Consider the following 24,803-nt stretch of genomic DNA (forward strand, 5'->3'; position numbering starts at 1 on the left):
CCAAAGAGAACAATACAAATTTGCAAACTTACAAGGAAATCCTCACAAGGTATATTGTTTGCACAATTCTAGAACAAAGAAAAGAACACTCAAGAATGAATACAATTGAGCACAATAAGTGTTCTTGAAAGCAAAATGAATATTGAATGAACAAATAGGCTTGAAATGCTCAAACTTGAGGTTTGATGCTTTCTCTTTGATTCTCTCTTGATTCTAGTTGCTTGATGTTTCTTGTTATTGATCAATGGCTTTTAAGCTTGCTTAAATACACCTTGAATCACTTCTGAACGTTGAGATCATTAATGAAGATAATATAGCCGTTTTAGTGTGAAATCAATTAATAAAACAGTTTGGAGCGTGGGGGGAATCGGTACCCCTTAAGGGGAATCGGTTTCCTAAGTGTAAAATTCAAATATTTCGACCGTTACACAGGGGGGAATCGGTTCCCTCCGAGCATACTGGAATTCTCGGAGCCAAACCATTAAGGGGGGAATCGGTTCCCTCTGAGCAATCTGGAATTTTTGGCTTTGAGATGGTTCAAAATATTTTGTAAAATCGTTTTGAAATTATTTTAAGATTAAAACTTAATTTTACACTTGAGTAAGGATTAAAAATGACATTTGAAAGATTTGGAGTATTATTTTGATATTCGAATAATTATATCGAATATACTTAGAAAATCTTTTTGGAAAATCTTAAAATTCATTTAACTTAATTTGTTATATCGAAATATCAAAATATTTTCAACAATATTCATTCCTTTCCTGTTTGAGATCAATTCTCAAATTACGAAACCAATCAATGAAGTTTATGCCATTAAGTTTATCATTCTCAAGGAGTGATTGTAGTGATAAAGTGTTCTTTGCCATTAAATCTACAACAATGGAAATATTAAAGTAAATTTACCGAATTAAAATTTATAAATAGGATTTTATTTACAAATTACCCCCACTATTTTATTCAAAATTAAAAACCCTCTTTGTTTTAATTTCGAAAAAATTCAACGAAATTTTTTCTAGTGGGTGAGAATCCATAATACATCAATGTCCTATATCAGCTTTGGATTTTCTTTTAGGGTAGTGATTATTTAGGTAAGTAACACTTTACTAGTTATATCTCATGTAACTCCTCATTTTGGTGAACAACTTTTGTTCAAGTCATCTCATGACTTATCCAAATATTTAACCTCTAGGTTTCTAATCCTATTAGAATAACTTAGCTAAGTTATTACCAATATTCCAACCGGTTAATATCACTTGCTTATTCTTCGCATTTAACCAAGATAGATTTATGTGCCAATGCTTTGGAAAAGCCCACACAATATTGATCAAAGCCTTAACGAGGGTAAATATTGGACGGTTAAGTTAACTTAGATTATAAAGAGGGATTTGCGTAATTATCTCATCATTTTTCGTTTTAATATTAGGCCCTTATTGATCTCATTAATATTTATTCTTATTTTATCATTTGATGCATTGCATACATAAAAAATATAGAAATAAATAAGATGCAATGTTTATATCCCAAAATAATGAATAAGGTGGCCCATCCCAAGCCAATGGGAGAACCAAGAACCCTAAAGCCTAAGACTATTCTCTAGGCATCTTCTCGCCATTCTTCTGCTCCTTGTGAATCTTCATAGGTTTACAATTTTAAAAGAAACTCGTTTTACATACGAGGGAGTAACATGAGAAGAGAAATACAACAGAGATATAGAAAGGCACGGCTCGCATACCTTATTTCAAAATAAATCATTGTAAATTGAACAAGGGCTATAACCATGCATATCAAACACCATGCAAAACAAACATATCACATATATATACACGTTGTTACGCCTTTTTTAAAAATATTAATATGGGCCTTCAATTTGTACTGTTGATGAGGGGTCTAAGGGCGGAGCCCCTAATACGCTTAGGTTGTACTGCGACGGCCGATGGGATTTTTTTGAAAAAGAGTACTTCTGTTTCCATGGAAAAACTTCACAATTTGATAACAATTATCAACAGAATCGTGCTTTTAGGATTTTCAATCCCGAAGGTTTTCTGCATCGAGACAACCATTGTTCCATTTTCAAACACGATCTGCTATCGCAAACCCACAGATCATCCAACAACAAATCGATTGAAAAACATATTAACAAATTAATCTTTTCGTTATCGATTTGAACAATAATATCAACATATTTACCGAAATCGATAAAACTAAAGCATGCATCTCATACATATTGCATCAACAAAAAATTTAACCCAAATTCAGATCGTACAAGTGGCTCTGATGCCACTGTTGAGACCGTCGGCGCACCCCATGGCGCAGCGGAAACAAAACTCGACGGTCTCACCAGCGATCCAAGTACGAAAAACTGAAATAGGGAGGAAGGGATGCGAATAATTACAGCGGATTCCTTGAAAAACAACAAAGACAATAGTGAATACTAGTGGTGTAGATCGGTTCAAATTGTAAGCATCCACGAAATCACGTCTCGGCCTCTACTCAGTTCAGCCGATTGAGAGCAATATTTTTCTTCCCCAAAACAGTTTTGAGAGAAAAACGGTTGAAGGTTTTTGTGTGTGTGTTCTGAAACGGCTGCTAGACCTAACACACCCTTTTATAGCCAAGTTACTCTAATCATATTAGGGTTTTATTATTTCAAATTAATTAAATCTATATTTAATTAATTGGAATTTAATAATCCTTTTATATCCAAGTTACCCTAATCATATTAGGGATTTTATTATTTCAAATTAATTAAATCTATATTTAATTAATTGAAATTAAATATTCAGGATTATTAAAACATATATTTAATTAACTCTAGATATATATTTTAGTAACACAACAAATTGTACATCTTTGCTCGTTTCATTCCTAGGGTGTGACCTTGTAGGTTCTTGTAATGTTAGCAGTAATTATTAGAACAATTCTGATATTACATACAATAAGTGATATCTAGCAATATATCATTGTCACCTAAGTTACAAGAAAATATGATTCGACATATCATCTTGGTGATTAACTCTTTTATGTATTACATCCTTATATCCTTTATATCTAGAATACGCACAAGTCTTGGAATAGTCACACTTGTATAGCCCATCTATTGTTTCTTGATATCTAGAGTGGACTTTAATTAACGAATAGTTTATGATATCTAATATCAACTTATTCGAGCATGGCCATGCGTTTCTAGTCTTACTCAATTAAGTGGCATGTGATATATTTCCTATTATGTAGGAAGGACAAATCCTATCTTAATCATACACACCCTCTACATATATTGAGATATATTCAATAACAGTATTTATAGAGCAACTAGTTACGGAGCTTGTTTAGCTGCATCTAAACACGCAACAATATATGTTGGGATAGTATTGATCTCAAGTATGAGGATCATACATATAACCATCACCATGAGCAATGTTATGACTGTCACATAATAATCCAAGACATATGCTCATGGTCGGTCAATCCAATACATTGTTCTCTAACAATATAATCATGTATCAATTCTGACATCTCTATGTCAAAGACAACTCGTTGTTATCAATCAATAACATGTTAGTCTTAAGCGTATTATTATTGTCCATGCCCATAATAATACTTGACTAGGGATCTTTTAATAATAACAATTGTGTCATTATATGGACTTTATTATCTTCCAGTTTATGTTAAAAACATATATATATATATATATATATATATATGAAAATAATAGCGGCGATGCCTTTATTCAATAAAATCGGTAAATAAAAGTATTATTACAATCATCATATGATTGTTTTTTGGGCATACTCTAACATCACTGAATTTACGATACATGAATATGATGAAATGATAGTTATGATAATATTGTAAAGTCAAGTTGATGTGTGGCTTACATTTATATATATTGTTATGAAATTGAGTATATTTAAGTACATGGTACCATGCAAGCATGTGAATGACAATTGAAGTTAGACGGCTTAACTGCAAAATGAGAGATTATTTTAGTACAATTGACTAGTTATAGAGTATTGTGTACATCATGATCAAGTTCAAGAAAGCACTTATGTGCATAGCACTTATCGGCTTCTACAAGGCTTGATACGAGCAGCGATTTAGCGTCCAGCCTCCACCTCAACTCTTTAAGAATAGAGAACAATGTAGCAAGTGCAGGAGGTATGCCACTTTCCTTTATGTTCTTGCATGATACCACTATAAGACTTTCCAGGTCCTTACAGGAAAGAATCACCGTTTCCAGACCTTCGATCGTCAACGGCGGGCATCCTTCTAAAGATTTTAACTTTGCTCTCCTGTGACAACAAGAAACCGGCTACTGTAAGACTTTTAATCGATCGTGTTTCAGATATGCCAGCCTTACTCTCCCATAATAACAAAGAAACAATTTTACCATCCATGTGATCAAAAATTGATCGATGCTCATCATATAGCTACCTAACAAGAATTATGATCACGTAGTTCAGCAAAGAATTAAACCAAGCCTTCTCTTCTCATACATTTCAAGAACTAGTCACCCTGCAAATAGTAAGCAAAAATCATGATATTTACCCGAAAGATACATGAATAATAAAATTTCTACGAATGTTAAATTACAAATTTATCCTTAAACTATTTTAGATTTACAAAAAAAAATCCATAATTAGAATTTTATATGAAGTTAAGGGATTAATTCTTGGTTCGGTCCTTGAATTAAATATTTTCTATCGATTTAGTATCTAAATAAATGATTAATTGATTGAACATCCTTAGTTATTGTTACAACTAAGGGTGAGTATTCAACCACATCTAGTCTGAGTAAAAAAAAAAAATCGAGTTAACCAAGTTGACCAATCTTATTTTACCACTTACACTTTATTTAAATTTTGTCTCGAATCAAGTTGAGATTAGTTGTTAAGTTTTTGTTTAAATTTAATTGTAAATATTTACAATGTTATGATACTAATTGTTTTCAATTTAAACATATTTCTGTAACTATATATGATATACATATATATATCTTTATATTTTTTTATATGTGATATACATATATCATGTAGAGTTCAAAAATTGGACTCGAACTTCAAAATCGATTAATTACTAAAAATTTTGAGTTATCGAGTCCTATTTTGTAACTCGAATTAAAATTATTATTTTTTCAAATCAATCTTATAAAATTATGCGTCGAATTAAGTGAAACTTTGTAACGTTGAATCGAAAAATTGTACTCTCTTAAATTAAGTTGAATTTTACAAACCCTAATTACCACACTTTTTTTACCGGAAAAAGGTGGATGATAAAATAAACACTAAATAATGTTTTCAGTATTCAATTGATAATACAAATTTGATAGGAAATTGCACTATAAATATAGATGGGTTTGATGAGGTAGAAACCAAGCAAAACTAACACAAGCTTTTCTTTCCCATCCTTCTTACACAGACAACAAATTGCCATCACTTGTGATTTATACTGAAATGGAATCAATGAGGAAGATTAAGACCTCGTGGGACTTGTACGTTGAAGAAGAACTTCCAAAGCTGGAGTCTCGCAATATGTTTTTGCCTATAAGGCCAATGAATATATCAATTGCGGGACAAGAAGAGGGAGATCAAACACATTTAGTTGAAGATGAATACAAAACATACCAAGGAATTCAGCCTTGGAATCGACTTGCAGCTCAAGTTATGCTCCCACAAATTTTCTTCCAACGATTGATGGATGGTATGTGTTTAACATGCATGTACACATTCATGTATATATATTGACATACGTTATCATTGTGGGTATATGTAATGTACATCCATGGCGCATGCAGGATTTGAACTTACCAGCAAAATTGAAAGAGAAGAACATGAAATAATAAGTTCAAACCAGGAGAAGCAATTCAAGAAGCTAGCTCTATTTGCTGGAAATGATTTCTTGGGGTTGAGTAGGCATCCCACTATTGCAACTGCTATGGCCAAGGTAATTCATTTTTATTGATTATATATTTATGGATTGGTTTTCATTCGTTTTCAACTTAAACAGGCAGCAATGGAGAATGGAACGGGTCCAAGGGGTTCCCCACTGGTCTGTGGACATACCTATTATCACAGGGCACTAGAATCCGCCTTGGCAAATTTAAAGAAGAAAGAGGTATATTGTAAAGTATATTTATAAAGACAATTAGTATAATTTCGTCTTGGATCACTCTGGAGAAGAAACTATAGTACTGTTGGGCATTTGGGATTGCAGGCTTGCCTTGTATTCACTTCAGGCTTTGGAGCCAATATGGCGGTGATGGTTGCAATCGGAAGTATTGTACCGGTGATATGTGAAGGTGAAGGAAGGAGGCCAACAAAGGAAGAAAAAGTTGCCATATTTTCTGATGCGCTTAACCATGCCTCCATTGTTGACGGTCTTAAACTCGCTGAACAACAAGGAGGAGTCCAATTGTTTGTGTATTAACACTGTGACATGTCTCACCTGGATGCACTCTTGTATATTGTTTTCCTTTTGCTTTTATATTAAAAGGCTTTCAGTTCATGGGTTCATTTACATTACTATAAAAATGGTTTTTCTTTCATAGAACAAACTGCAAAAACAAGAGAAAAGTGGTGGTCACAGATAGGTATGTATGCCTTTCTAGATCTATTTAGTCTATATTCTACTATTTCAATAACTAGATCTTCTTCTATCCACAGCTTGTTCAGTATGGATGGAGACATTGCACCCATGGGTGAGTTGGCTCAGCTTCGCAAGAAGCATGGGTTTCTATGGGTCCTTGATGATGTAAGTTCTTCCATATTCAATTATTTTTCTGAAATTATATGAATATATAGCTCCGTTTTAACATATATGTACAATACTTTCGACCTTTGATCAGGCTCATGGAACATTTGTTTGGGGCAAAAATGGTGGGGGACTAGCTGAGGAATTCAACAGTGAATACGACGTCGACTTATGCGTCGGCACTTTGAGTAAGGCAGCGTCTTCTTTGGGAGGGTTCGTGGCATGCAGGTAATTAATGCCTTCAAACATCGATGGAACTTCAATTAATTTACATCAAAACGAGTTCACAATCTCTGAAAGTTACATCAACAGCAAAATCTGGAAGCAATGGATTCAATCAAGGGGTCGCTCTTTCATATTTTCAACAGTTGCACCTATTCCCTTAGCTGCTGCTTCTCATGGTAAAGATTTCCAAATCACAGTCTACTTGATTAATGCATAAATCGTAATGTTTGTACTAACATATATGGAACAGCCTCGGTGGTGGTGGCAAAGAAAGAATCATGGCGTAGGAGGGAAATTCGGAAGCGAATGAAAGAGTTCCATGCCCTAACTGGAATCCCTGCCAGAAGTTAGATTTCATGCATCATGATCGGAGATATAAAGGATTCTATCAAAATCAACCAGTTTGTTTTCGTTCTCTACTGTTATTTATCACTGATGTATAACACACATGTCTAACATTCTCGATATGCCATGCATAGGGAATTTCTACAAGCCGGTTTCTACTGCGTCGCTGTCGGACCACCAGTAGTCCCTCCAAATACAGCAAGGTTACAGTTTAATAACGCCACGAACACGTTAATTATATACTTTGTAGCAGATTAAAATCCGTAATTATGGACATACATGTATATAATCCTCTTGATTTTTCCCCTCAGGATACGGGTGACTTTAACTGCCGTACAAACATCAGAAGATATAAAAAGGCTTGCTGCACTCATATCAAAGCACGTCAAGTTTCAAGCTCCGAGCAACATTGACAACTCCAATTATACAAGTGCCAGGCTTTAGCTTATGTGCGATAACTTGGGCTCATTAGCACAGAAAACAAAACTTTAGCTCGTCAAACAGAATAAAGGTCGGATATGGATAGACCTAAATACCGTATTTTAGTTTCTTGCTTTGTGTTTTTGTAATTTTCTTTTTTCGATAAGTGGTTGTTCCTGTTGGCTTAGACAGCAACTAAGCTGCTACAATATTACATAAGTGCTGCTATATGCATCAAGTAAAAATTTTAATGTGTAGTTTCTGTGCTATGTACAATGTCCAAATTTAAATAAAAATCCAGTCATATGATGCCAAAACTGATTTTTTTCCAAATAATTATTTATTTTATTAATTGTATTTTTTAGTTACCTCATAGTTTCAAGGTTTTGCCTTAATTAATTTGGACTAACTCGCATCGTACACCTAGCTTTAGTAGGTAAGTCTCTCAACAGAGATTTTATGTATACACAAGGAGTCAAACTCGAGATCTTGCTTAAATGATATTAAACTGATTACCACTTGAACTAATTCCTATTGGTTTTATTAATTGTATTTATCATAACAAAATTTCTATTCACCCGTAAAAAAATTTACATAATTAATATATGTGTATCCATCTTTAAAAATATTTCTAAATCCACTAAAATATACAATTGTACTTTGTCTTATGTTTTATAGTAGGTTATTTGTAATTTACTTCATCTCTTTTTGAATCTTGCTATATCTCCCTTTTCCATACTAGATAAACATAATCATTGCGCGTTCAATGTTAGGGGTGTGAGTATTAGAAATGTTAGGGGAGTGAATATTTAATGTCAAATAGTTAAGAGTTATCTTTGAATAGATACTGTTTAGTGCAAGATCGCGGAGTGGATTATTACTTCTACTTCAAGATTGTCTCAAGTAGTACCTTTGCACTTCTGAGACCTCTATTACCTTCTGAAATACATCTTAGTTCTTTTTCATAGGCTAGTTGAGCAATATAATCATGCATCTTTGATGATGACGATGTTTCTTTTTCATAGAATGTTTAATTTGGAATTGAAATAACAATTACAACTTAAATGTAGAATAACTTCTATAATGTGATGTTTCTATAGGTTGTTGTTGGAAATAAAACACTCACACAAACAACTTTGATTGAAACTTAAACAAATATTACAATAGCACTCTCACTCAAAAACAAGAACTACAACTCACTCTTATAAGACTTTGCTTCTTCACTCACTTAGAAGCTCTTAATTTTTCTTGATGCTTAAACTAAAATAGGGAGGAGTATTTATACTACTCAAGAACAATCCTACACCACACAAATAAAATAATTTAAACCATTAAAGTCTACAAATACCTAACTCTCACCTAACTAAATTGATGTAAGCAATGACATCTTCATCTAATTGATGTAAGCAATGACATCAATTTAGTTTGAGTTTGGGTTTAGGCTCCCATAATGGATCAAGTTTATGATCTAACACTCCCCCTTAAACTTGATCTTGTGATTCTTAGTAAGTTCCTTAATCTTATGAAGTCTTCGCTCGTCAGAGGCTTGGTAAAAATATCGGCAACTTGATCTTGTGACTTCACGTATTCAACTTCCACATTGTTTCTTGCAACACACTCCCTTATATGGTGGTAGCGAATATCGATGTGCTTGCTTCGATCATGGAATACTGGATTCTTTGCTAAGGCAATGGCTGACTTGTTATCAACAAAAACCTTGGTAGGCTCTTCTTGTATCAAACCTATCTCCTTCAATAGATTTCTAAGCCAAATTGCATGATAAACACATGAGGTAGTAGCAACATATTCCGCTTCACAAGTGGATAATGTGACAATCGGTTGTTTCTTTGACATCCATGTGAAAGTAGTATCTCCCATGAAAAATATCTCCATCGTTGATCTTGATATATAGAGCGTGCTCGTAGGGACACTTGTTGAAGCCATTCTCTTGGAAGTACTTGTCGATTCGGCTATTCCATGCCCTTGGTGCTTGTTTTAGCCCGTAAAGAGCCTTCTTCAACTTCAACACCTTGTCTTCGTGCCCTTTGACTTTGTAGCCTGATGGTTGCTGAATGTAGTCTTCATCTTCAAGAAATCCATTTAGGAAGGTAGACTTTACATTCATTTGTTGTATCTTCCACTTGTTTTGAGCTGCCAAAGAAATGATTAGTCTAATAGTTTCCAATCCAGCAACAGGAGCAAATACCTCATCATAGTCAATTCCAGCCTTTTGACTATAGCCTTTAGCAACTAGCCTCGCCTTGTGCCTTTCAATCTCTCCTTTGGCGTTTTTCTTTGTTTTGTACACCCATTTGACACCTATCTCCTTATGTCTCTTGGAAAGTGAGGTAAGTTCCCATGTGTCATTCTTCTCGATGGCCTTGATTTCTTTATCCATCGCATTTCTCCATTTCTTTTCTTGTACCGCTTCTTGAAAGCTCATTGGTTCACAATCAGCAAACAGACAAAATAATGTAATATTATCTTGTCGTTCAGTTACCTCATTGAGATCTCTAAGGCTTTTTGTATGTTGCACAACTCTTTCACTTTGACTCCCACTTGACGATGACGAAGGTGATGAATCTCCTTGAGTGGTTGATGTTGGTGAAGTGGGTGGAGTTTCAAGCTCTTGTTGAGGTTCTTTTTGAGGTTCACCTAGTTATTCCCTCATTGTCTGCTCATCTTCTTCAAACTGAGGAAATAAATTGAAGTCTTCTACATGAGAGTTAAAATCCCATTCTCATTCTTCGTTGAAGACCACATCTCGACTAATCACAAACTTCTTATTGTCTGGATTGTACAACTTGTAGCCTTTCGAATTAGTATCGTAACCAATGAAGATAAAACTCTCACTTTTATCATCAATCTTCGTTCTTCTCTCGTTTGGTACGTGAACATGGGCTATACTTCCAAAGGTTCTCAAGTGGGAAATGCCATGCTTTCTTCCACTCCATGCCTCTTGCGGTGTCTTTCCCCATACACTTCTTGTTGGAGATCGATTTGACAAGTAGACTGCACACGCTACTGCTTCCGCCCAAAATTCCTTGGGTAGTTTATTGCTTTTGAGCATGCTTCGTGCCATGTCGAGGATTGTTCTGTTCTTTATTTCTGCTACACCATTTTGCTGGGGGGATCTAGGAACTGTCATTGGTCGATGAATTCCATTTACTTCACAGAACTCTTGAAACTCCCTGGAAGTAAATTCTCCACCTCGGTTGGATCTCATGGCTTTGATCTTTCTACTAGTTTCTCTCTCCACTGCTGATTTGAAGTTCTTGAAGACTTTGAAAACTTCTGACTTCTGTTTCAAGAAATATACCCATGTTTTTCTTGAAAAATCATCAATGAAGAGAAGAAAATAGTTACTGTTACCGAGAGAGCTTGGCTTGATCGGTCCTCACACATCGGTATGGATGAGCTCAAGTGGCTTCATGGCTCTTGTCTCTGACTCTTTTGGAAAGCTTTTCCTAAATTGTTTCATGACTAGACACCCTTCACAAAGCTGGTCAGGATGGTTGATGCAAGGTAGTCCCTTCACCATCTCTTTCTTAGATAGCAGCTCTAGACCTCCAAAATTGAGATGCCAAAGCCATGATGCATCTTTGTAGCAAGCTTTCAGGCACTTTGCAACATCATTTTGTATGTTGATCAAGAACATTCTATTATTTGACATTGACACTTTAGCAATGAAGTCATTCTTATCATCTTTTATAGAAATATTATAATTATTCTTATGAATATCATAACCTTTCTCTATCAGTTGCCCTAAACTTAAGATGTTACTTTTCATATTGGGCATATAGTAGACATTTGAAATAAATTGATGTCTCCCATCTTTCAAATGGATAAGGATGTTACCTCTTCCTTTCACTGTTATATTGGAATCATCTCCAAACGAAACATTTCCGCTTACTGACTCGTCTAGCTCCACGAACATGTCTTTCCTTCCACACATGTGATTGCTTGCACCACTGTCAAGATACCAGGAATTTGCTTGGCAACCAACAGCTTCCTTTCGTGCTAGAAGAAGAGCTAGAAGAGGAGTTTCTTTTCCATCTGTCTTTTCCTCTACGTAGTTGGCCTTCTCCTCAATTTTGTTATTGGGAGCTCTATATTCTGAAGCATAATGCCCAAACTTCTGACAATTATAACATCAAACTTGAGATTTGTCATATCTTGAGTTCGGATTGATTCTTCCACGACCTTGTGTTGAGCTTTCTCCTTTCTCATAGTTGTTGTTGAAATTCCAGCCTCGTCCACGTCCGTGACTTTCACCTCATCCATGGCCTCTACCTCTGCCTAGGCCACGTTGGTTTCTATCATTACGTTGGGTTTCATGCATATCTTTGAGTTGCAGCTTGAGGAGTTGCTCAGTAAACCCATGTTTCTTCTTATGCTTGCAATGATCTTTGGAGTTGCTCGATCGTCATTTCTTCCAAGTCTTTAGTTTCTTCAATCGTCACGACTATGTGCTCAAATTTAGGATCCAACGAATGGAGTATCTTCTCTATTATCCTCACATCTTCCAACTTTTCACCATTTCTTTTTAATTGATTAGAAATAGCTACTACTCTTGAGAAATAATCTAAAATAAACTCGGATGCTTTCATGTGCAAGGATTCGAATTTACCTCTTAATGTTTAGAGACGAACCTTCTTCACTTGCTCGGATCCTTTGTAAAAGGTTTGCAGCTTCTCCCACGCTTCCTTACTAGAGCTTGCACTCGAAATTTTTTCAAAACCATCATCATCTAATGCTTGATAGATGAGGTAGAGAGCCTTCTTGTCTCTCTTTCTTGAATTCTTTAAAGTTGTCTTTTGATCTGGTGTAAGAGTAGCAAAAGCATCATCATCTGTAGGCTCGTTATAGCCTTTATCTATGATATCCCACACATCTTGTGATCCAAGAAGTGCCTTCATTTTGATACTCCAATTGTTGTAGTTGTTGTTGTTGAGTGTTGGAACTTGGAATTGTGCCATACCATTTGCCATATCTCTCAATATAATGAGAATTTGTGAAATCCAATTGCAAGGATGAATCCGGAACGCCGAAAAACCTTGGGAGGGACTTGGACAACTCGATCAAGGGGCTCCAACTTGGCTGACTCGGCTCAACTCGGTGAGTTAACTTGATTTTTTGGCAGCAGTCTTCTGACGGTGTGTGGCGGCGCGTCAGAACTCAGATTGGGAAGATTTTGGCGGCGGCGGATTCCTCTCGTCGAGATCTTCGATCTTTCCAACTCGCTCTGATACCACTTTGATGGAAATAAAACACTCACACAAACAACTTTTATTGAAACTCAAACAAATATTACAAGAGCACTCTCACTCAAAAACAAGAACTACAACTCACTCTTATAAGACTTTGCTTTTTCACTCACTTAGAATCTCTTAATTTTTCTTGATGCTTAAACTAAAATGGGGAGGGATATTTATACTACTCAAGAACAATCATACACCACACAAATAAAATAATTTAAACCATTAAAGTCTACAAATACGTAACTCTCACCTAACTAAATTGATGTAAGCAATGACATCTTCATCTAATTGATGTAAGCAATGACATCAATTTAATTTGGGTTTGAGTTTAGGCTCCCATAATGGATCAAGTTTATGATCCAACAGTTGTTTCGGTTGCAAATTCTCTTCCTGCACTTAATGATGCAATCATGGATGGACAATTCATCCTTGAAAATTTTAAATTCTTATATATTAGATTTTTTTTGTATTTTCTATTGAACAATGGAGTATGAGAAAGCTTTTAATAATTTGTTAAAAGTCCTATGTTTTATCGGCTGATATGCATATTTCAGAAGAAATCAATTAAGAATTTATTAATAGCAGAAGCTGTAATTGAAACAATTGTTGTATTGAAAGGTCCAAAGTCAAGGAAAGAATGACACAAACACAAAGCACCTTGAGAAACTCAAGTAGTTAGGCCTAGCCGTTTTAGGCCATTGTTATTTTGTTTGATGACAAAACAATAACAAATCCCAGGTTTACGATACAAAGCTTGAGCTAAAGCCTGGGAGTTAAATAATCGGAGCAATCGCTGCTGCTGGGAACTTGAAACTTGACGTACTTTGATATTAATTGCAACAAGCCTTTTTATATCTTCTGATGTGTGTACAGAAGTGAGAGTCAATCGCAACCTGAATGAAGAGTAAATAAGTAAAGATTATATATGTGAATAATTTATGTGTTGGTGTCGTTATCGAACCTTGCTGTATTCGGAGCGACTGCAGGTGGTCCGACAGCCACTCAATAGAAAGATATGAAACAGATAAGAGAGTGAGAAAGAAAAAAAACTGTCTGGCTTTGATGGCCTGCATCATATCTCCAATCATGACGCATACTATCTGGCTTTTGACAGGGATCCCAGTTAGAGCGTGCAACTCCTTCATTCGGTTCTGGATTTCCCTTCTACGCCATGATTCTTTCTTTGCCACCACCACAGATGCATAAGAGGCAGCAGCTAAGGGAATAGGCGCAATTGTTGAAAATATGAAAGAGCTTCCCCTTGATTGAATCCACTGTTTCCATATTTTGCTGTTTATTTACCATTCATATATCATGAGCTCGTATGATGTAAAATAATTGAACTTCCATGGATGCACTTTGAACATATATATGGTAAAGCCATTAACTACCTGCATGTTACGAACCCTCCCAGAGAAGATGCTGTCTTACTCAATGTGCCAATGGATATGTCCACATCGTACTCACAGTTGAATTCCTCAGCTAGTCCCCTCCATTCTTCCCCAAACAAATGTTCCATGAGCCTGAAAAAGTGGAATATTGATTCACAAGAATCCATAATGTTATAATCAATGGATTTTTATAATTGAATATTGAAGGACTTGCATCATCAAGCACCCACAAAAACCCATGCTTCTTGCGGAGCTGAGCCAGCTCAGCCATGGGTGCAATGTCTCCATCCATACTGAACAAGCTGTTAATAGAAGATGGTTTTAATAAGACTTCATACTTGAAGACAGATAAATAGAAATGAAAATTGAGACAAGAAACGGCCGGCTTTCCTATCAGTCACCACCACTTTTCTCTTATTTTTACAGTTTGTTCTGTGAAATTTCCATAAAATAAACCAGGTTTAGATGGTGGTAATTAATCATATATGTTAAAGATCCAAGGAAATCATGTTAACATAGAAAACGACGTACAGCAGTGCATCGAGGTAAGACATGTCACAGTGTTTGTACACAAATAATTTGACTCCTCCAAATCGATCAGCGAGTTTAAGACTGTCAACAATGGAGGCATGGTTAAGTGCATCGGAGAATACGGCAACCTTTTCTTCCTTTGCTGGCCTCCTTCCTTCACCTTCACATATCACCGGCACAATACTTCCGATTGCAACCATCACCGCCATATTGGCTCCAAAGCCTGATGTGCAAAGAAGGCAAGCCTACAATCCCGAATATACTAACGAATGAAGCCATTGAATTCGAATGTTTAATAAATTATAGGTAAAAGAAGTGAGATATGATATAATATACCTCTTTCTTCTTTAATTTCGCCAAGCTGGATTCCAGTGCCATGTGATAATTGGTATATCCACAGATAAGTGGAGAACCCCTTGGACCAGTTCCCTGTTCCATTGCTGCCTGTTGAAGTTGAAAAATCATTAATTGATGTACAATATGAATTTCAACATCATACTCCAAATTCATTCGAAAAATGAAATACCTTGGCAGTAGCTTTCGCAATGGTGGGATGCCTACTCAAACCCAAGAAATCATTTCCAGCGAATAGAATAAGCTTCTTGTACTCCGTCTCCTGGTTTGAACTTATTATGTCATTTTCTTCAACTTCATATTTGCTGACAAGCTCAACTCCTGCATGCTCATGCATTTCATGTTGATGTACCCACAATTCACATGTAATAATATTAAGCCTGAATGTTAGAACACATACCATTCAACAATCGTTGGAAGAATGATTGCGGGAGTTCAATTTGAGCAGCAAGTCGATCCCAAGGCTGAATTCCATCGTATGTTTGATATTCATCTTCATCGAACTTGGTTTGAGCTCCTTCTTCTCCTGCAATGGGTATATTCATGGGCCTTAGAGGCGTAAACATATTGCGAGACTCCAGCTTTGGAAGTGCTTCTTCAATGTACATGTCCCACGATTTTAGGGTGGAACAATATTTTATTTTTTTAAAAATAGTTATGATTTTAATCTTGGAAAAATTGATGATTTTAAATTAAATTAAATAGAGTCGCCATCGACCTTTTGTGTTAGGTAGGTCGAATATCTAAAAACGTCTTAAAAAAATAATTTTAAGAAAAATCGTTTTTAAGACAAAAAACTGGTCTACGTCACCAAAGATTCAATTAAATGGATTCGAGAGTCGGTTACGCATAGGAAATGATTAGCATCCCCACATCGCCCAAATTTTTGGTACCTAAATGATTATAAATTGTTTAAATATCAGGAATTACAAACTCGAAAATATATTTAAATTACGATCCTTTTATTCATTCGAATTTATTTAAAAAATGTGAACAATCTTCGAATAATTAATGAATAATATTCGGGAATGCACTTCCTTTGTAGTTAGGAGACTTTCCCATAGATTTCTCTCCACAAACGATATTAATTCACGAATTTCACAAGGACAAAATAAAATTAAATAAAACGAAATAAAAATAAAAAACTGTGGAAAATACTTGAAATAAATAAACGTAGTACAAATAAAATTATCGAATATAAAACAAGCTTTTATGAGACAAATCCTTGAAAAAACATATTCCCTTGTATTTAGGAGATGTCTTCGTAGATTTTTCTCACAGTGAAATTTCCATTCTCGTATATTAGCAAACAATGATGATTAGAAACATGCGATATAAAAATATTTACAATATAAAATTAATATTATTCATATAATGTTACATATAAAAAATAAATGATATGTACATACATAAGGGACTAAAATGAAAATAAATAAATATAAAAAACCGAAATACAAATAGCAAAAATAAGTATTTAAATTTATAAAGACCAAAATAAAGAAAAACAAAAACTTTAAGGATCAAAATAGTAAAAACAAAAAAATTTAAAGACAAATATAAAACTGAAATTTAAAAGACTAAAATGAAAAAAACAGAAACTTTAAGTCCTAAAACAGTAATTACAGAAATAATGACTCTTTAATAACAATAATTATTTTACTACTATTAATTTATGTAACTTTAAATATTATTTAAAAATACCTAATATGTGATCTCACGAAAGTAAGTGATAGTTGGTAGAATAAAGGAGTATTGAATAGGTGCAAAGTTCCATGTTTGGTAGCTTTTTCTAGGGCTGTAAATGAGACGAGACAGATCGCGAGCTATTCGAGATCGACTCGATCTTGGCTCGATAAATACTCGGATCGAATGGACTCGACTCGAGCTCGAACTCGACTCGAGTTCTTAACGAGCCGAAACGAGCTACTCGATATTCGACTCGAAAAGCTCGTGAGCAGCTCGAAAAAATATTATATTATAATTTTATATTTTTTAAAATTACATTATTAAAAATATATTAAAAATACATTATTGATGAATAAATATTCTTGAATTGAAAATGGTTAAAAATTATTTTTGAATAAATATTCTTATATTTATTTTAAATTGATAAAAAAAATTATTTCTCTAATGACAAATATTTAATATATTTCTAATGAAAATATTTGTAATAACTAATTTTTTAAATTGTTGTTATATTTTGAGGTTTTGGGTTCAAATATCATAAATAATATCAAGGGTTTGAGCATTTAATATCAAGATACTATATTGTACTTACCTCATAACTAATTATGTGATAAGGTTTAAGGTTTAGAGTTTATGTGATAGGATTTAAGGTTTAAAGTTTAGAGTTTAGGGTTTATGTGTTAAGGTTTAGGGTTTATGTGTTAGGGTTTAAGTTATGCCATGAAGGTAACATACAAATGCAAAATGATGTTATGTGGCTCATAAATAAATTATCACATACTTATACATAAACATATCAACATGCCAAATAAATATACACAACTAATTAAAGAAAACAATCCTAAACAGAGACTAAATTAAGAAAATCTAAATGAGGACTAATTTAAGCTAAAATTTAAATAATTGAGGGACTGTTTTGTACAAAACGCATAAATCTAGAGAGCCTAAAGCTAATTTACCCCTAAGGATCAAATTCGAGTTTGAGTTTGAGCTTTAATCGAGTTCGAGCTTGAATCGAGCTTGAATCGAGCTCAAAATCGAGTTTCAATCGAGCTCTTAAATTTTTTTTGAGTTCGAGCCTTTTCGAGTTTGAGTCGAGTTTTAATATTATCTTTCGAGTTTGAGTCGAGCTTGAAAATTTTAGGCTCGCGAGTTTTCGAGTCGAGTCGAGCCTACATTTAAAGTTTTCGAGTTCGAGTCGAGCTCGGCAATACTCGAGCTCGACTCGGCTCGTTTACACCCCTAGCTTTTTCTTAGGATTCCATTTTCCATTGTGCGCACCGTCAGATTCTCACAAATTAAGAATTCCCAGCTTTCTACTTTGCAAAAATAACAAATAGTATTAATAATACTTAAAGGACTAATATAGTATTAATAAAAATTAAAAGGACTAAAATGGTATTAACAAAATAAACTAAAGCTAAAATCACAAACACTAAATAATACAAGTACTAAATATAAAAAATAACCCATTAATAATAATATAGACTAAAATAAAATACCCTAAAGATATGGAGGATCAAATTATAATTAACCCTAAAACACTCAACATTAAAACAGTGACCAAAATAAAACAGACATAAATCCATGGGCTAAATTTGAATATTAGTAAATATAACATTAAACATAAACTAGTGACTGAAATTAAATCATTGAAAACTAAAAGCTCGAAATAAAACAACAATGATTTTATTAATGGCCAAAATATAAGGTTACAAGAGAGGTACCCCTGACGCTGAAACACGCATGCATCAGACCCTTAAATGGTGTTGTTTTGATTAATATATATATATGAAATATAAGGCCAAAAATGGTCTAAGCTTCCCATTTGATTCATTTCTAAGTAGAGAAGAGAGAGAGAAAAAGAGTGAGAGATCCAGAGAGCTCTCGGGAGACGGCGAGCCTTCGTCGTACCGGTCGCCACCGTATACTGGTGCCGGAATGGAGAGATGAAGATACTATTCGACACGTCTCCAGGCCCTGAGTAAGGATCTGGCCTTCGTTTGGCCTAAAAGTGGCTCAAAAGTAGTGGAAAGGTTTCTCCATCTCCGGCGAGAAGGTATGCTCTCTCATCTCTCTCATATTTTCTTTTCTATTTTTCTTTTGTTCGAATGGATTTTGCTCTCTATGTTTTTTTGTTTTTGAATCCCGTTCGAATGCCCCTTCTTTTTTTGCTCTGCCCTCGAATGGTTTTTCTTTTTTTTTTCTCCCTCTTTCGTCGAATACCTCCCCCTTTTTCTAAGGGTTGTTGCATGATTAATGTGGTGGGGATTAGGTTTTATGATGAATGAATCCTGAAATTTTTGGGATTAGGTTGAGTTTGTCTTTGACTTTTGGGTGGATGTTTCGGTGCACTTAACAGGTGTTGATGTTAATTGGTGATGGCTCGACTGACAGCTCGTCGGTGGATCATGTGTCGGTGAAGGCTCGGGGTTCAGCGGTGGCTGAACTGTTGATGTTTATTTTAGGGTTTAAAAACCCTAATTATAATGGGTTGGATCTGGATTCTGGGCCTCAGGTCGGGTCTAGTTGTTGGGTCGGATCGGGTTGACTGAGCAATTGGGTCTTCACTTTGTCTCCAAATAGGTTCTTTGTAAATGGGTTGTTGTAATTGTAATTTGGGCCTCAATCTTGTAATGGTGGGCTCCAAGTACCCTGCAAAAGAAATATGTAAATAAGAATAATAATAATAATATATAATAATTTTTAATAATATTTTCAACCCGGATAAAAACAGGTGTCTACAACTGCCCCTCTTTGCATATTATTGTGTTAACAAGAATAGGGCAAAGACAAAAAAAACAACCAGTTTTTGTTTGATTCTCTTTTTTGGTTTTGGAAACTTGATAGTGTTTGATTTGAGAGACAATACTGCTCATACGTGATGAAGAGTTCGGGTTGTCTAAGGGTGATAAAACTCCTACATAATGAGGATATCTAGTCAGGGGATGAGACTGCTCATACGTGATGAAGAGTTCTTTTCCATCTTTAGGAAAGGTGATAACTCAGTTCCTACGTGATGAGGACAGCTGGTTATCTAGGTTGACATAGCTCCTACATAATGAGGAAATCTAGTCGGGTGATGACACGGTTCCTACGTGATGAGGACGACAGGCCATCTAAGGGTGATAACACGGTTCCTACGTGATGAGGACGGCTGGCTATATAGGTTGACACAATTTCTACATAATGAGGAGATATGGTCAGTTGATGACACGACTCATACGTGATGAAGAGTTCTAGCCATCTAAAGATGATTTGGTTTCAAAAGAAACTGACTCGGATATGATGCTTCAAAAGAGACAATTTTGTTTCCAAAGAAACAAACTAAAAGATTTTTTAAAAAAGGAATTGCCTCAAAAGAGACAAAATTTTGTTTCCAAAGAAACAAACTAAATGATTTTTCTTCAAAAATTGTCTTAAGAGACAAAATTTATTTTTTAAGATCAAAATATCAATTAGAATAATTTTGAAAAATGTTTAATCAAAAGTTTTGAAAATATTGCCCCTTTCTAGGTTTTACAATTGAGACAAATCATAAAACTAGAGTTCATTGGATATCAAATAATTAATTACACTGTTAATCCTTCAATAAATTATAGCTATTTGACAAGTGTCAAGATCAAATCTATCTTTGGAAAATGGTTAGGTAAGGAAAGGGTAAAATGTCTCAGGTTATTGTGTTTGGTCAATGGTTTGACATTCTTATTTCTTTGATGTTCACTGATTTGATGGGGTGGCTTGTATGCTCCCCTACTAGAAGTGTTCTCCGACTCCCAGCTCTCACAATCACACTCGGATTATTTGAAGCCTTATCAAGGAATTTGTACAATCGCTTCAATTGCACAATTTTTATATTCGAGCCACCTTTTCAGGTTTTCAACTCGAATCCTTTTTTGTTTCAAAAATTCATTCAAAATTTAATTCTTAAACCCCTTTGTTATTTTTCTCTATCATGCATTAAATATTTTAGAAAACCTTTTGCAAATAAAGATTAATTCTGATGAGCGGGATGAAATATGAAGATAGTCTATTTTGTATAGAAATCCATGTATGATTAGAAGAGACTTTTTAAGGCACGTAATATAGGTCATGGTTAATGGTTATGAAAGAAAATGATAAATAGGCCCAAACAAGTGTTTCAGGGTATTGGACCAAGGATCAATTCATTATGATGCCTTCAATCCTGTCTTGCTTAATTGGAATTTGCTCATATGTATTTCTCTTGATGTTCTCTGGATACTTCATGATCTTTGAGTGAAGTGATTCTGGAATAATTGTGCTTGATCAATCTCATAGTTTGAAGCTTGATGCGCCATTTGACTCGAGAGAATCTTTACATGTGTTTATTGTTCCTTTTTCTTTGTTTATTCTTTTTGTTCTTTGTTTTTGTTTCTTTTTCTTTTTTCTTTTCTTTTTGCTCTTTGTTGCTCTAGTTGGATCTTCACACTTGGCATTTAGTTCACCTTTTGGTATCTCATATGGATTGATGTCTTCACTCACGTGAGCAGATTTTTTCCACCTTGCCCCCTAGTGTGAAGGGTGATCCTTGGTTAGGGTTGAATAAGAAGAAAAATAATATAGGCTCAAAAGGGGACAACAAGGGATATATATATATATATATACACATATACATATATGGATAAATGAAACAAAGCCGTTCATCATCTCATACACAGAATTCCTCGCAGAAGAGGTATCCCCAGGGGGATAGATTTTCAGGAATAAGTTTTATTCACATGAAAACAATGTAATTAATGCATGATAAAATTATTTTGAATTAATTCTACTTTCTGCTTCTTGCTCCCAGTATGTCTCAATTGTTCAGGTTCATCTTCAGGAAGTTGATTCGAGATGTCCCAAATTGTTTCTTCTGGTAGGAAGGTTCATGTTCAAGTGAAGAACTCAATGCCTTAGGTTTTATTGGTATAAAGATGTCAGTTTTGTGTTTAAAAAGACGATGATGTGACTTTATTGACTCAAAGGTATGGGTATGACTCTTTGTATCTCTATGAATTATTCTAGGTTAAAAAATCAAGGGATTTTTTTTTGTTTTAGACAAGATAAGAAAGGTCTAATCTTGACATATGTCAAAAATCCATAATTCTTGAAGAATTAAAAGAATCTGTAATTCATTTGATATTCAAAGAACTAAAGATTTAAAAATCGCTCAATTATTCAACCTTAGAAGGTAGCATAAGTTCAGTCATTTAAAAGATTAAACAAATATAAAAGACAGAATAAAAACGTTTTCAAACAAAACAATACTCTCAATGCTAATGGAAGATGCAATGCCCCTATTCTTTTTCAATTGTCCATGCCCATGAATCCATCAGGTTTTGGATCTTGCGTTTTAGTGCCTTACAATTATCAGAGGAATATCTGGAGCTTTCTATGTGGTAACTATACATGAGATCAACATCGTAGTCCTCGGGATATGGGGACTTTTTTTCTCAGATCATTCTAGAAGGCTTAGTCCTACAACCAACTGAACAAGCTCCAACTGTACTGATTTTAGCTTCTTGTTTCCATGTGGTATCACGTGGTTAGGACCACTTCATCGAATCCTCCACATATTAATTACATAATTTTTTTATAAATGATGTGTGCAAAAATGCTTGAATGAATGCAATGCAGAATGCAAATGGAAAACGTATCGATTTCCAAAAGTAACAATTCTTAGAAATAGTTCCATTCCTCCAAAATAACTTTCATCTTTATAAGTGAGATCAATCTATGAATGTGGTTCGACCCTTTTAATTAGTTCCATGTTCTCAGTCATAACCCCAATAACTTTCTCTTCATTCTAGAAACGACTATGAATCAAGACAGTGAGTAGTTGAGTGCAGCCTCTGAATCACCTTCCCTCCAATCTATGTCAATCATTTAAGGATCAAAAAGTCTTTGCCAAGATAGCCAGTGCAGGACTTATACCTTTCTCCAATATGTCCCAAAAATCTGCAACAACAGCCTCAACGTGTAGCAAATTCTTTGAGAATATCATTAGGCCATGTATAGCCAGAGAAAAGGTGTCTAATCCCTTATCTTAATCTATGTGCTCTAGTATCACCTTCTTGAGGCAATGCCATAGAAAACACTCTCTTTCTCCCATTTGTTGGATTTTCTCTTCTAACTAATCTTCAACTATACTTGCAATCTTCAATAGCTTGCTTTTGAAGGATTGAACTTTCGGAAGTCTGTAATGAATTCTATCCACCTAGAGGCTCTCAAAATTGAATAGAGAAATATACTATTCTACTGTTGGTGTCAAATATTGTCTGTTGAAAATGAAGCAATTGTATGCAGAATTCCAGAATCAGACCAGAGCTTTAAGCAACAGTTCATCTATCTTTACACAGAAGAGATAGACCATGTCACCATATTTCTTGTGAAATTTCTCCTTGGTAACTAGTCTCCAAATCTCCCAAATTTTTATCAGCTCTTTTAGACCATTCTGCTTGAAATTAACATTGACAGTTGTGATCATCTGTGATATGAAATCCCCATAAAAACTATATCTTTTTGCCCTTTGTTTTTCTTTAAATCAATCTCGAACCGATGGATTATGTTCTTCCTTGTTATGAAAACTATTTTCCATTTCAATGATAGCTCTTCTAATCTGATGATTACTTGGTTAATCAACACCTTTCTTTTATTTATGATGATCATGGAGAATGTGAATATGCAAATGCAGATGCAAAATTGATGATCCTCTTAAATACAATGCATCATGCAGAATGAGAAGATGCAGATGCAAAATTGATTATCCTCTGAAATGCAATACATCATACAGAATGCGAAGATGCAAATGCAAATGCTAAATTGATGATCATCTAAAATGTAATGCATCATACAGAATGTGAAGATACAAATACATATGCTAAATTGATGATCGTCTAAAATGCAATGCATCATGCAGAATGCAAAGATACAAATGCAAATGCAAAATTGATAATCCTCTGAAATGCAATGCATCATGAAAAAATACGAAAATGCAAATATACAAACACAGATGCAAAAATGTTGATCCCAACGATGAATATCATAGAACAATTTTTTCCCAAATCAAAAGCTTTCACAAATTAATCCACTTTACAGACATGCCTTCGCTTAGATGTTTGAGTCTGAAGTAAACCATTATTTTATTTTAGATCCTCATATTTGAAAATGATGACCATGGCAATCAGATCTCATAGGCTGTCTCAGTAGGGTGCTATTACCAAGAAAATGATTTCCATTGAAGAAACGACTGGTATGAATGTCCTTTGTAGTGATAAGACGAGAGCATTGACTCTTAACAAACTGAGTGTTGATATAAATTTGATTGAGGGGTGTTTGGAAAGGATGTCAATAAGGAGCATGTTATCCTTCTTGCAACAATAGCCTCTAGAACTGAAAATCAAGATGTCATTGATGCTGCCATTGTTGGAATTCTTGCTTGAGCAAGCAAAGGTGTTCCTGAATAGATCTTAACCCTTTGCAATGCAAAAGAAGATATTAAGAAAAAGGTTCATTCTACCATAGATAAGTTTACAGATCGTGGACTTCGGTTATTAGGTGTTGCGAGACAGTTGTCCGCTATTTGTGAGTACTAATTATGGATGCAAAATTATGTGCAAGTATACACAATCGAACAAGTAATACAGTGATGAGTGAGTATCGTTCTCCACAGGGATTGGGGGAAATCAAATAAGTTTGTCACGACACTTTACTTTGTCACCTAAGTAAAGTTAGTGATGGTATTTGCAAATTAAAATGTTGTGGCAAAATGAATGGATATTGTGGAAATTGTCTGATGGTAATATGGTAGCAAATGTATATGATATAGCAAATTAAATTA

The 24,803-nt window shown here is 34.6% G+C and overlaps 2 protein-coding genes and 1 pseudogene across 2 annotated transcripts; 1 reads left to right on the forward strand and 2 right to left on the reverse strand.

The window, feature by feature from the left end:
* The first annotated feature begins 5,453 nt into the window (after positions 1–5,453).
* LOC120127534 lies at positions 5,454–7,764 on the forward strand (annotated as a pseudogene).
* Positions 7,765–13,831: 6,067 nt separating this feature from the next.
* Positions 13,832–15,161, reverse strand: LOC120127536 (8-amino-7-oxononanoate synthase-like). Its single transcript, XM_039145412.1, has 2 exons — positions 14,393–15,161; positions 13,832–14,291 (listed from the first exon to the last, which is right to left on the reverse strand). Exons 1-2 carry the CDS (start codon positions 14,557–14,559, stop codon positions 13,832–13,834), a joined length of 627 nt encoding a protein of 208 aa, XP_039001343.1. The 5' UTR covers positions 14,560–15,161.
* LOC120127537 (8-amino-7-oxononanoate synthase-like) lies at positions 14,881–15,885 on the reverse strand. Its single transcript, XM_039145413.1, has 4 exons — positions 15,678–15,885; positions 15,450–15,598; positions 15,260–15,367; positions 14,881–15,168 (listed from the first exon to the last, which is right to left on the reverse strand). The coding sequence occupies exons 1-4, from the start codon at positions 15,883–15,885 to the stop codon at positions 14,881–14,883; spliced, it is 753 nt and encodes a 250-aa protein (XP_039001344.1).
* Positions 15,886–24,803: the final 8,918 nt, after the last annotated feature.

This window comes from Hibiscus syriacus, unplaced genomic scaffold (genome assembly GCF_006381635.1).
Source record: "Hibiscus syriacus cultivar Baekdansim isolate YM2019G1 unplaced genomic scaffold, ASM638163v2 tig00110469_pilon, whole genome shotgun sequence".
Classification (NCBI taxonomy): Eukaryota; Viridiplantae; Streptophyta; class Magnoliopsida; order Malvales; family Malvaceae; genus Hibiscus; species Hibiscus syriacus.